At 44.2% G+C, this 15,000-nt stretch overlaps 1 protein-coding gene across 4 annotated transcripts in view; it reads right to left on the reverse strand.

Moving 5' to 3' along the window:
• The window catches only part of ppp1r37 (protein phosphatase 1, regulatory subunit 37), an 80,124-nt gene that overhangs the window by 13,097 nt on the left and 52,027 nt on the right, over positions 1-15,000 (reverse strand). For all 4 annotated transcript variants that reach the window (XM_063205064.1, XM_063205063.1, XM_063205062.1 and 1 more), the window contains 3 exons: positions 14,820-14,920; positions 12,230-12,349; positions 3,295-3,445 (listed from right to left, as the gene is read on the reverse strand). In XM_063205064.1, coding sequence (XP_063061134.1) covers positions 3,295-3,445; positions 12,230-12,349; positions 14,820-14,920 — 372 coding nt within the window. The remainder of the gene's footprint in view (positions 1-3,294; positions 3,446-12,229; positions 12,350-14,819; positions 14,921-15,000) is intronic.

Below are 15,000 nucleotides of genomic sequence, written 5' to 3' on the forward strand. Positions count from 1 at the left end.
GAAAGGGAAATTATGGCAGCGTTCTGAATGCGCTGGCTGTTCCAAGCAAGTTTTGTGGATACACGCACGGGCTGCTGTGGTTTAGCCAAAACTCTAAAGTATTCAAAAAGCTTGCCAAAAAGCTACTTTCCATCAACCTTACAAGCTCCAACAAGTATTTTGAGTACCATTCTCGATGATAACGTAAGAAATAGACACAGAATAAGGTAGAGAGTCAAATGTGATTTATGTACCACTTTACATACCAGCGATCTCTTAAGGGGTCTGATGGGGTAATGGGCCTTGAAAAAAATCTGGCTTTGGGACAACCTTCAGGCAGCATTCAAATAGCAGACACACTGCTATTTTGGCCTATGAGGCAATGACTGGTGTCATCTGGTAGCACATCCACCCCAGGCGCAGGTGCCCACCATCAACCCTCAAACAGTTTCATCATTTGATTATTGCTGCTTTTCATTTGTCATCAATCTTTCTGTCCATACAGAGTTTAAAAACAATCACTGCTACAATTCAGTTGCTATCAACAGCAATGAGTGACTGTTGTCTGGTGGTAGGACTTCTGGTGTCATCCAGCAGTTTATCCCTACTAGGGATGGAAACATACTCTTTGAAAATTGATGGTCGCTATTGGAATGCTATTCCAATAAATAAAATAGTCCATGCTTACAAAACCATCAACAAGTGCAGATTAATATTGTGATTTATTGGTAAAATGCAGTGTCCCAATTCCTGACAATGCACAACATGCAGGGCTTCTTCCCTGGCTGTAAAAAGTGTGGGACTTTTTCTGACATCCGCTTTCCGTGTTGAAAATGAACAATGATCCCTTCATATTTGCTGGGCAAATTTAGAAATGGTCAATTAACACACTAAGGGAAACCCATACAGATTTTTTTAATGTGGGGTCTGCATATGAGTGTGGATTTGGAGACTGGCATTTCAATTTTTTGAATTGGACACGACTATTCCAAATTTGAGCATACATTGAATATTCTAAAATGGAGTCCCATCCCTAATCCCTACATCCATAAAGGACAAATGAATCCAGCGGCCCCAGGTCCCCGCTTCACACCATCCACCTCCAACAATTGTACTGTTTGACTACGTCTCGCCTTTGATAGCCAACAAACTCTCTGTCTACATGGGTTTTAAAATCAATCACTGCCACTGCCACACTTCACTTGATACCAACAGCAATGACCCCATTAAAGATGCCGAATGCCAGCAACCACATAACAACTCTGCCGTCAACAACACCCCCCAAGTGTCTAATCTTCTGTGTGGCAAGAGTCAAGAGGGAGGAACGCAAAGTGAACAGATACTTAAAAAGATAGATATAGACAGAGGAGAGGAGAGTGAAGTGAGGGAAGAAAAAAGAGACGGGGAGAGGGGTAATGAGAAATCTAAAAAACAGAGTGTTGCTGTAACTGCAAATGAAATCTGTCTGATTGAATCAGACGACTCATCGGCACTTCATTTATTTCCTATTATCGGGCGTGACGACAGCGCCTGCCGTTAGTGGCCCATTTTCTACTGCACCGTGGCCCTGTGGGCTGTCCTCCCCAAGACCCCAGTGAAGAGAGAGAGAGATAGCCAGAGAGAGAGAGAGAGAGAGAGAGAGAGAGATAGCCAGAGAGAGAGAGAGAGACAGACAGACAAACACAGACAGACAGACAGGCAAGAAACAGATAACCAGCCAGACACAAGAGACAGACAGAGAGAGACCGCTGATGGCAGAGGCATGAAGAGAGACAAAGATGTTGCATGCTTGATTAAGGAGGGTTACGGTGGGGGTAAGCGAGATATTCTAGCAGGAAAAAAACTCCAGCAACCATCTGCGTCTGTCTTTGCACATGTCTCAGTGCTCAGTGGGAGGACGATGGAGCTAAACTTAAGGACATAAAAGTGCTTGTTTGAACTAAGTCCTTTGTGAATTACAGTCCGCCAGTGCTTAAGGGGATTCTGGCATGTTTTGTCACGTCTCGCTGTCAGAGTGAGTGAGATGCAAAAGCCCAGGCTGATTCTGAATGTGTGTTTATGCATGGGTGTGTGCATCTGCACGTGTGAAAGAGAGGCAATATATTCATTGCAGGTTATGTGTGTAAAAGAGAAAGCAATTTTACATGCATAATGCTGCGGTCACACTGCTGGCGTTGAAAGAGCTAAAACGCTGCTGACTCCCGCCTGGAAAGCACAGGTCAGGGGCGTTGAACGAGGCAAAAGATTCAACCTGAAGCGTTCGACCAAGAATCTCGACCAACCGAAGCTCGTGTTTAGAAAAAAGTGAACATTCCATTGGCTGCCGCCAGCCGCCGCCGAGCTCATTACATATTTCAACTTTTGACGCCTTCGGATTTTGGCGCTTTTGACTCTAGACACGCTTTGCGGCTTTTAACGCTTATGCCGCGCGCTCTCCCATACAAAGTCGATTACTTTCGCATCTTTCCACGCGTTCAACGCTGGCGGTGTGACCGCGCGGTCAGCCTGTGTGCATGTACTAGGAGTTGATGCTAATATATACGTGTACATGAAAAACAGTGAATGTATGAATCTCTGTTCATGTGTATTTGTCTGACTGTCTGAGTCAGTTGATTTATTCATGTTCGTAAAACACAAAGTCCGAACTTATTTGTCTTTGTACTAGGGCTGGGCGGCATACCGTTAAAAAACCATGAGAACGGTTTTCACTCACACAAGGTTCACTTTTTTGATGAGAGAAGGGTTTTTTTTTTTTTTTTATTCCAAAAAAATTGTTAAAATTCAGGATTTTATATCATTTTTAAATTTGATTTCAGTCTTTTCTTCAGAAACATTGAGATGTGGGGGGAAAATCGCTGCTTATCAAAAAAAAAAAAAAAACGTGGAGAGAACCGTGATATCAATTTTCATCAAGAAAACCAAACCGTGATACACATTTTTTCCATAACCGCCCAGCCCTAATTGGTACATGCGCATGTGTGTGAGCATGCGTGTCTGCAAAAGATAGAAACACACAAATTTAGATATAGTGACGTCTGAACAAAAAGATGAATGTCCGCACACTGCTCCCGTCTCTTTTTTTATTTCAAGTGAACGCTTTCAAGCTAATCGCTCTTCATCAGACTTGAATAGAGATAGACACACGTCAGCCTTATAGGTAAACAGGGTCACATGATACATCAGTCAAGTTCCTCTTACTTAACTTGATATAGTGAAGTCTGCCATTATGTCAATCTGTATGCATGCGTGTGTGTGTGTGTATTTGAATGAGTGAGAATGTGTATGTGCGTGTACACACGTGTTCGTGTGTGTTACCTAGTAGCATGAGGGGGCGTCCGGACAGCCCTGCGTTCTCCAGGTGAAGCACGGCCAGGCTGCCGCTCATGCGCAGGGCTCGAGCCACGAACGGAGCCGAGTGGTCCAGCAGGGGCGTGTTCCTCGCATCCAGGTAGGTCAGAGAACTCGTCTAAAACACACACAAACACAATCAGAAAATACTTTTTTAAAAAGTATGCCTCTTCTACACATACACAAGTGCCTACTCACTCACTAATCAGCCACATGGTTCATCAGAGGTGCCACACACACACACACGTCTGTGGCTGTAACCGCCATCTGCACATGTCTAACACACACGCGTGCACACAAACGATAACAGTCCTTATACACTACAGTATACACATATGCATCCAAAGAGCACGCCCAAACAAACACACAAAGTCAAAAAACAGACACAGCTAGAAATCACAGACAGGGCAGAATCACAGTTCAGAGCTCAGCTCAGAGCAGGAAAGAACAAGTAGTTTCGTAGTGTGAGGGAAAAGGGTCCATATATATAGTGGGAGAGAGAGGATGTGCGTGTGTGTGTACTCATGTGTGTACGCGTGAGAGAGCGAGAGCGAGAGTGAGAGTGTGAGTGTGAGTGTGAGTGTGAGTGTGAGTGTGAGTGTGAGTGTGAGTGTGAGTGTGAGTGTGAGTGTGAGTGTGAGTGTGAGTGTGAGTGTGAGTGTGAGTGTGTGAGTGTGTGAGTGAGTGAGAGAGAGAGAGTCAGAGTGTGAGAGTGAGTGAGTGAGTGAGAGAGATAGTGTGGTATGAATTGTCTGAAAAACAGCTCCCGTAGGATTTTGATGCTAAAATTCATTTTATTGTTTCATTTGCTTCATTTGGGGTCCTACTATTGAAAAATGATGGGTTTCGAATTTTCTGACCCCGTTATACCCCTCCTCTAGGGGGCGCTTTTTGGCCCTGGCCAGTATAGCTACCGAACCCATATATCTACTAATAATTATCACATTTTCACAATCTTGGTGTCAATTACAGGGTTATTGATGATGCTGAGTCCATTTATGACAGTTTCATTATGGTCAGAAGTTGCTATTACACATATCTTGGAGATTTAAAGGCTATTTTGTCCACCTACAAGCCTCCTGTGGGGAATATGACTACTATGGCATCCGTCTCATTGGACCTGTGCACATAATATAAATAATAAAGATTTCAATTCTATTAGTGTCAGTACTGTGAGAAAATGAGGGGTTTCAAATTTTATGACCCTTTATGGCCCTCCTCTAGGGGGCGCTTTGTCACCTCGGCCAAGATACATAGTGCAACCATAAATGCAGCAATAAAGGTCCTATTTTCACAATAATGGTATCAAATTAGGGGTTGTGGAGGATCCTGAATCCATTCATGGCAGTTCTACTGTGATCAGAAGTTGTTATGACTCATTTTTAGGTTGAGGTCAAGAATTGTCATTCTTTAATTGATGAGATTGGTCAATAACACGATTAAAAATGATTATACCAGGATCCCCTTGAAATAAAGACTAAATATCAACTAACCAGCTGCGTTTCACAAAAACTCTTAAGTAGTACTTAAGCCTAAGTAGTACTTAAGTATGAGGGGCCACCTAGGCAATATAATCACACCACTGAAGGTTTATGCATACAATAATTGTATAGGACCACATACAAGATTTTTTTTCTCGCACATGCAATTAAAATTTTGCAAAGTGCATGTGCTAGGTAAAATAGTGTATGTATAAACTTAACTAATGATGTGAGACCGATTCTGATATATTGCCTAGGTGGCCCCTCATACTGAAAAGTACTACTTAGGCTTAAGTACTACTTAAGGTTTTTTGGGAAACGCAGCCCAGAGGGGGTTGTGTGCTTTCAGGAAGTTGATGCTGACCAACTGTGTAATTTGTATGTGAACAACAACAGTAGCTGTGTTTAATATAGTGCCTTTTTGGTTGGAGTTAAAGGCCCCATGGAGTAACCATTTTTGAAGTAACAGTTTCGAAGTGAAAAAAGATCATGTGCTGTAATGGTAATATCAACTAATTCATAAAAAAATGCATGAACATGAATAGTAACCAGCCTGCTTGAACATAAATCCCTTCCTTGAAAACCACACCACTTCTTTCTATCTAAGGAAGAATTGGGCAGACACTAAAAAAACAACTGATCACTGAAGAGTGCTGGTCATTAAGGAGTGCTGCTTCACTTGTTAAGCAGGTGCATATTGGCACAAGGAAATACGTCACTTCAAGATATGATCAAACTAAACTCCAGTTGCAACCATAGCATCAACAATTAGAACTCTGGTTCAGCTTGTGTATTGTCAGTCATTTGAAGGGACACCAGCATTTCACCTGTAGCTCTTTCAACAGCATGCATGAGGTTCAGCAGTTGGGATATAGATATCTATAGTGCACAGGGAGCATGGTACAAATTACATTTTATGCAGTAATTTTCAATTGTCTCCTGTAGTTTAGGCACAAGCTCACAAGCCTGCTTCCATGTGTAATAGGGATGGCACAAACCGCACCGAAAACCGAAACCGTACAATTCACACACATACCTAACCGAACCGTGCAATCCGTGGCAAACCGCAATTCATGTACTGCCCAAAAAAATATGTAAAACAGAGATTCTAGCAATATCTTATCCAATCTCTCTAATAAAACATTATTATATATAAGACCAATCAGAGGATGACACAATTAAAATCAGACCATTTTCACATTATAAGCCTATACAAACCATATGTAGGATATTAAGTAATAAGTCCGATTCTATTAGCCAATTGAAAGAGGGCATTTGGAACGCTCAGACAGCGCACATCAGCTGACGACAGTTGAAGTACAAGCATAGGTTAGCACAAGACGCAGTTCTCAGACACATGCAAAAGGTCAAATTCAACTTGTGCATCAACACTTTGTAACTGCAGTTATATAAATATTGTTTAATATTCCCAGTGCACCATTAATCATGAACTAAAAAAAAGAACCGTAGAGAACCGAAAACCGTGACCTTAACACCGTGATATGAACCGAACCGTGATGTGAATCTTCACAGCTTTTGCCCTTGATCTGATGGCAACATGTCACCTAAGTGGGGAGTGTTCACTTTGCACAGACTTGCTGGGTTGAGAGGAGCGGTACAATTACTGCATCACATATGAGCAAGATGTGGTGTTGTGGTGACAAGACAAAGGCAGTGGCATCTTCACTCAGTCCTACTTTCCCACCATGACACTTGAGCTTCTTACTCTAGGTTCTGATCTGTGAACAAATGACTGAAGGGAACCTCTGATTTTGCCACAACAAAATCACCTTACTATAGAACATAGGATCATCTTGTGTCAGAGCATTAATCTGAGCAAGATGGACTGCCATGAGGCGAGCATAATTCAGGAGATCATATGCAAAGAAGTACTTGATAAGGTTCCTCATGACAGCCAGATAACCTTCCCAGTCCACTGGACAACAAGCACTAATGATATGTTGAAGACTCTCCACTTGCTCTTATAGGTGTTGTACAAGAAACTGAGCAAACTCTAGTGTCTTCTCCTGATTGAAGAGGTTGGGTATTTTCCAAATAAAAGGCCTATATGTTACTCTGCAATTGCAATGCAACTGGACTGAGCAGGACATTGCGTCAAAGGAAATGGCATCAAATCTCATCACAATAATAGCCAGGCTAGTTGGGATGTGATATGCAAGGGCCCAGATGTGTGCTTTCCCACCAAAGATTCCACGGAGAGCTGCTGAAGAGTATGAACCACTTTCAATGGAGCATACAATGCCTCTTCCATCAATTGTATTCCCCCAAGAGCAAGCAGTGCAGCAAACACTGCATACCTATGTGCAAAACACCTGCTCTCAGAATACAGTCACCATTGCCCAGTGACCTTGCTCTTGCTCTTCTCAAGAGCACGGAAGAGCAAAGGTGACGAGAGTTCTCCTCTATGAGTCTCAAATGGCTGGGATATCAGTGGAGATTTGGTGGAGCAAGTATGGATGACTTCATACAACCAATTTCTTGGGATTTTTGGGTGTTTGTTCATTTATGGACAGAATGAGAGCATCATGGTCAGTTTCCTCTTCTGTGCCTAGCTGCTGCTGCTCATTCTCATTTGTGTGCCTTTCTCACTTTCTGTGGTGTTGGTTGGATCTGTTGCTAACTAATTGGCAAGTGTCCATGTATGAGTGAAGGCTTTGGAAACAGTGTAGTACACATGTCTCTGTTTGAAAGTTGTAAATCGAACTGGCCTGGTCCTGATGATTGGTTGCTGCAAGTGTTTTACATCAAACCTGAGATATGGGGACAGGAGCTCCTCAGGGATGACAAGGAGTTGGTTGACAGCATCTAGTGTAAATATTTATCTCTTTGATTTGCATTACAACCACTGTGCCATGGAAGGTGTTCTGTCCAGTGGGGTTTTTCTAGAAGTTTAAGTTTGTAAATTACAGTTGTAATTGTTTTTTTTTGTTGTTTTTTTTAAATCAGGTGAACAAAACTTGCCAGCCTCGTTCATGTTTTGCAGAACACCTTGTTCTAATAGTTTTTTCGAGTCTAATTATTCTTTGATAGTCAGTGCCAATATAAACATCCATAGAGAAATAATGACTTCAGTTGCTCTGGTAGCATTGGTCACCTTTGGTGTACACGCACATTTAGACAGTTATTATCTTCAGTTAAACGGTTTTGTTTAACAGGTGGCCTCAACCTAAAAATGAGTCATAACAACTTCTGATCACAGTAGAACTGTCATAAATGGATTCAGGATCCTCCATAACCCCTAATTTGATACCATTATTGTGAAAATAGGATCTTTATTGCTGCATTTATGGTTGCACTATGTGTCTTGGCCGAGGTGATAAAGCGCCCCGTAGAGGGGGGCATAAAGGGGTCATAAAACTTGAAACCTATCATTTTCTCACAGTGCTGATCCTAATAGAATTGAAATATTTATTATTTATATTCTGTGCACAGATGCAATGTGACTGATGCCATAGTAGTTATATCCCCCACAGGAGGCTTGTATGTGGACAAAATAGCCTTTAAATCTCCAAAATATGTGTAATAGCAACTTCTGACCATAATGAAACTGTCATAAATGGACTCAGCATCATCAATAACCCTGTAATTGCCACCAAGATTGTGGAAATGTGATAATTATTAGTAGATATATGGGTTCGGTAGCTATACTGGCTAGGGCCAGAAAGCGCCCCCTAGGAGGGGTATAATGGGGTCAGAAAATTCGAAACCCATCATTTTTCAATAGTAGGACCCCAAATGAAGCAAATGAAGCAATAAAAGCAATTTTAGCATCAAAATCCTACGGAATGACATCTCATACCACACTAAGAGAGAGACTCAGTCTTGTGTGATTCTGTGTAAGCCAACAGCCAGAGAGCTTGAGAGCTGGGTGTTGAGATGTGTGTGTAATCCCGAGGGGCTCAGGATGGTAATCTCTCCCCCAAGCCACACTACTCATCATCACCTCAGTCCAACACCCTCCCCCCCCCCACCCCCACCAGCCCAGCCAGCCTCGCCGCCCTGCCCTGCCCTGCCAGCTCTCCCGCCTTCCAAGTACAGATGCTCATCTTTAGCACTTTCATTCTCACCCTTCCTCCCCTCCTCCCTCCATCCCTCCCTCCCTCCATCTGTCTATCCATCTCTCTGTCTATGCTCTTTCTGACCATTCTCTCCATCCAATCACTGCTTGTTTTTTTGCTCGTTTCCCCTCCCTCTGTCTCTCCCCCTCCATCCCTTATCCGTCCATCTTCCTCACTCCTTCGTCAACCCATCTCTCTCCTTCGCTTCTTCTGTCCATCGCCATCATTCACTCACTTCACACTCGCCATTTACACTCCCCCGCTCACTCGGTGTCTCTCACACAAACACACACAAAGAAACAAACGCGCAACACGCCACGCCACCCCATTACTCTCCCGTTTCCTCCCTAAGCTTATTCCCTCTTATATAATCCACAAGTTTGTGGCATCTCTTTTTCTCGCTCTCTGTCTGTGTGTGCCTATGTGTGTGCGTGTGTGCGTGTGTGTTTTCACGTGACTGCCTTTATGTGACTGACTATCAGGTAGCAAGCTTATGTTTCAATGGGGTCTTAGCATCTGTGTGTGAGACAATATGAAAACAAAAGAGTGTGATGTGTTGGACAACGGCTGTGTGTGTGTGTGTGTGTGTGTGTGTGTGTGTGTGTGTGTGTGTGTGTGTGTGTGTGTGTGTGTGTGTGTGTGTGTGTGTGTGTGAGTGTGAGTGTGAGTGTGAGTGTGTGTGTGTGTGTGTGTGTGTCTTGTGTGTTTGCATGGAAGACAGACGTGCTGCTCCTTGTGGGTAATTGTCATGGCATGGAGACCAGCAGGGCATTAATCTGACACTTTACAGAGCACCTTGTCCAGACAGGCCTCCCCTGCTGCGGCCTAATGGGAACTAATGAACATCTCTCTACCAGACCCAAACACACACACAGGCACACAAGCGCACACACACAGACGCACGCAAACACAGACGCACGCACACACACACCTGCTCCCTCCAACCTCCTGCGGTGTGCAGCACACACACACACACATAGACACACAGACACACACACACACACACACACACACACACACACACACACACACACACACACACACACACACACACACACACACACACACACACACACACACACACACACACACAAAAGAACTATATACAGACATGTGATGTCCCATCCAGCCAGACACACACACAAACACACATTCATAAACATAGAGCAATTCATGGCTGTTTCATATGAGCACCTATCCACACACCCAGGAGCCCCTGACAGCTTTTGCAGGGCCCCGGACAAAGTCATTTGAAATGGCCCCTGATCCAATACATACAATGTAATGAGGACCCAGTTTTGGGCCCACTCTCTCCGTGGGCCCAGGACAACTGATCCCTTTGTCCCCTTGTCAGCTTCCCTACACAAAACACTTCTCAACACGAATCTTCACACAGTCTCACCATCAGCACATGAGAAAAGCCACACGCACATATTCTCACCAATCACTTACGGCCAATCTCTCTTTTAACACACAGACACACAAACATTTAACTGGACCTCTCAGCTTGTCATGTTCGTGACACATGCTCATGTAAATAGGAAACACTCCTGGGAGAGTCTCTATTTTTCTGCCCACATGCATTCACCTTCCTCCTCAAGATGACCAAGATCCTCGGTTTAACTGTACGAACAAACAGTTGGAGGTAAAAGTGTTAAAAAGCTGCTGAATCCCGCTTGGACCGAACAGACCAAAGAATTGCCGAAAAATTCAAGCTTTAACGTTTGATCAGAGAGAGCAACCAAACGAAGCTTTTGAATAAATAATAATAAACCAAAATAACCTTAACAATATTCCCTTTAAGGACTGCATTATAGTAATATATTGCATCTCTGAACATTACCTCTACTGTATTGTTGTCACATTATTATTTTATATATTCCAGTGGGGCACTGTCTAACAGACCTAGACTATGATTTTGAGAAGGGATGCAAAGAAAAATAGTGTGGCATGACCCATGTAAGGTGGGCCTTGGCTGCAATATACCCTATGTGGGGGCCTTGCAATGGTGCCTTGGATTAAGACACAGCCATTACATCCTCGACACACACACACACACACACACACACACACACACACACACACACACACACACACACACACACACACACACACACACACACACACACACACACACACACACACACACACACACACACACACACACACACACACACACACACACACACATAGACACACAGACACACACACACACACACACACGAACTATATACAGACATGTGATGTCCCATCCAGTCAGACACACACAAACACACATTCATAAACATAGAGCAATTCATGGCTGTTTCATATGAGCACCTAACCACACACCCAGGGGCCCCTGACAGCTTTTGCAGGGCCCCTGACAAAGTCATTTGAAATGGCCCCTGATCCAGTACATACAATGTAATGAGGACTCAGTTTTGGGACCAGGGGAACTGACCCCTTGTCAGCTTCCCTACACACAACACTTCTCATCAACACAAATCTTCACACAGTCTCACCATCAGCACATGAGAATAGCCACACGCACATATTCTCACCAATAACTTACTACCAATCTCTCTTTTAACACACAGACACACACAGAAACACAAACATTTAACTGGACCTCTCAGCTTGTCATGTTCACGACACATGCTCATGTAAATAGGGCACACTCCTGGGAGAGACTCTATTTTTCTGCTCATACATGCATTCACCTTCCTCCTCAAGATGACCAAGATCCTCGGTTTAACTGTACGAACAAACAGTTGGAGGTAAAAGTGTTAAAAAGCTGCTGAATCCCGCCTGGACCGAACAGACCAAAGAATTGTCGAAAAATTCAAGCTTTAACGTTTGATCAGAGAGAGCAACCAAACGAAGCTTGCGTTTAGAAAAATGTAGACTTTCCGTTGGCTGCTGCTGAACCGTGTGATAGCTGACTGCAATTTTTAACTGAAGTTCAACTTTTGGTGCCTTGCATGCCCTCGATGCCAGAACCACTTTTGCAGCTCTTTTGTACCATTTTGCCACTTGCTCCTCCATACAAAGTCAATTACCTCAGCTACTTTCAATGCTTTTACTGCCTTCGGTGTGTTCGTACAGTTAGTCACTAACCTCATTAACGGCCGCTGTTATAAATTAGCTGCTACCAGAATGGCAATGACCAAGTCACAATGTATGACTAAAGGCCCTGTGCATAGTGGTGTAGTACTATGGAAGTTTGTTCAGTGACTATTAAATTACACCGTTCTAGTGGTGGAACGGTGTGTGTTAAGGGGTTAAAATATGATACAGATTTCGATGGACTGTATTGGCTCCACCCATTTCCCCCTTCACACAGGCCCCTCCCTGTCTCACCTTCCGCATCATATGGGCGGCAGCCTGCCAGCCGCGTGTGCCGATGTGCTTGTTGAAGGAGATGTTGAGGTGCGTGGCCGACTCGTAGTACTCGATCATGTCGAACAGCGCCGACGCCCCCTGGGGAGAGGAAAAGAAGAGGGGGATGAGGGGATGGAGGGATAGGATGGGGAGGGGGGAAAATGGGGGGATTGGATAGGGAGGTGGTGGAGGAGGAGAGAGGAGCTTATCAGATTTGAGTTATAAAGTGGTAAACAACAGATGAATGAACGAGATAAAGCGATTAACGACACGAGGCATATGGAGGGAAAACATCAACACGGCCCTAAGACCCTAATCAGGCATATGCATGTGCGTGCACGTGTGTGTGTATTTCACAAAATGTGTGTGTTTGCACGTTCAAGTGTAGAGTGCATGCATGTATTGTGTGGGCGAGAAAGAGTGTGGTGCTGTGTGTGTGTGTGTGTGTGTGTGTGTGTGTGTGTGTGTGTGTGTGTGTGTGTGTGTGTGTGTGTGTGTGTGTGTGTGTGTGTGTGTGTGTGTGTTAACTGGTTAGCCCTGAACGTTGGCTGACGTATGGGTCTCTCTGCAGAACTCCCCCGAGTCCAACTACTGAGGAGACTGCTGGCACAAACAGGAGAGTCCCACAACTGCCTGTTTACAGACACAATGACTTACTATGTGAGCGAGTGCGCATGTGTAAGTGTGAGAGAACGAGACGAGAGAGAGAGAGAGCGAGAGAGAGAGCGAGAGAGAGAGAGAGAGAGAAAGAGAGAGAGAAAGAGAGAGAAAGAGAGAGAGAGAGAGAGAGAGAGAAAGAGAGAGAAAGAGACAGAGAGACAGAGAGAGAGAGAGAGAGAGAGAGAGAGAGAGAGAGAGAGAAAGAGAGACAGAGAGACAGAGAGACAGAGAGAAAGAAAGAGCAATGAGAACTTGGTCATTTCTCCAGGGAAACAGAATCATATCGGCAGTCATGGGTATGTGATTAGGGTGTCAGGCTTGTAGCCAAAGGTTGATGGATCCCGACTCGCCAGGTTGGTGGGGGGAGTAATTAACCAGTTCTCCTCCTGGGTCACAATGACAATGTGAGTTTCCCAGGTGGGCGTTCACTTCACTTCATGGAATCAATAATGGACTACTGGGTTAAAATAATGGTGTATGGATCATGAGAAAGGCATGTAAACTGATAGCCACTGTATAATGCACACACGCGTGTCTATTGAGTGTGTGTGTGTGTGTGTGTGTGTGTGTGTGTGTGTGTGTGTGTGTGTGTGTGTGTGTGTGTGTGTGTGTGTGTGTGTGTGTGTGTGTGTGTGTGTGTGTGTGTGTGTGTGTGTGTGTGTGTGTGTGTGTGTGTGTGTGTGTTTGTTGAGGTCAGACCCCCCACGTCATAATGAAGTGCAGAATAAACAGGCTTGGAGATGTAGAAGATTCCTCAGAGTGTGTTTGTGCTTCCCAAGGCGTGTGTGTGAGAGTCAGTGTGTATGTGTGCATTTTCACATGTATCCATGTATGCAAAAGACTGAGTCAGCGTGTCTGTGTTTGTAAGAAAAAGAGAAAGACAGACGACGAGAGAATGAGAGAGAGAGAGAGGGAGAGAGAGAGAGAGAGAGAGAGAGAGAGAGGGAGAGAGAGAGACAGAGACAGACAGACAGACAAAGAGGACAGGAGACAGCGATAGAAACAGAGAGTGCGTCTATCTCAGAGTGTCCTCGCTCCCCGCGTGTTTACAGTCCCAGTATAAGCAAAGCATCCTGGGAAGCTCAGGCACTTCCTGTTGCGGTGAGCAGATGGGACAGAGTGTCTCTCCCTCGGGGCCCTCACCCCAATGACCCGAGACATGCATGCACCCAGGCCACCACACACATACACACGGGCGCGCACACAGGCGCTGTTGTGTGCTCAAAAAAACGACACATGCAACGACTAATGCATACATAAGTACATTTGATTCAGTAAACACACATTCATCCACATGTGCATGCACGCACGTACACATGCGGGAAGGAGGTAGGAAACAAACATGCATGCATAACTAGACAGCAAAAAAAAAAACACTCTTCGGACAGGAAATATGAAGGTATAAAAAAGACACACTACAAGATATATACAAAGCTAAGTGCAGAACAACACTTTGGGAGATCTACTGGAGTCTATCAATCGTCTCTCTCATCTACTGGACACAGCTAATCGACACTACTGATTGCTATGACATCATGCCTAGCTGTCTGGATGATAGGTGTCTTTCATGCTGCTCCAATCGACTTGCAAATCTTAGCCAATGTTGTTTCAAATTAAGTGAGCCAGACAGACAGCCGTTCTGTAGCCAGGTGAATTAGAGCAACCCAAAGATACAGGCCTGGGAGCATTGGCCCTACTCTGGTTGTTTGCTGAGCATTGAAAATGGGACAATAGACATGATTTGCTTCAGAAAATGACAATTATTTGAGTATGTACTGTAATATTCAAATTGCAAATGCAAATTTGAACCTGTTTATCTTCGGCTTTGTCCTTGTGATTGACAAGAAGACCAGTATGAGGAAGATAGTATATGGGGGGAGATTGAAAGTGTGGTTGTGCATCTACTTACATCCTCATCCAAGTTGGTCTGTTCCAGGTCCACCAGTTTGAACTGGACCCTCTTGAAGATCTCTTCCAGCGACTCACACGCCTTGTAGTCCAACTTCTCTCCTGTGTGTTCAAAAAATCAAGTCAGGCTCGATGTATACTTCATTGTCTTGTCAATACCACTTTGTAACGAGCATTACACA

This window comes from Engraulis encrasicolus, chromosome 8 (assembly GCF_034702125.1).
Source record: "Engraulis encrasicolus isolate BLACKSEA-1 chromosome 8, IST_EnEncr_1.0, whole genome shotgun sequence".
Classification (NCBI taxonomy): Eukaryota; Metazoa; Chordata; class Actinopteri; order Clupeiformes; family Engraulidae; genus Engraulis; species Engraulis encrasicolus.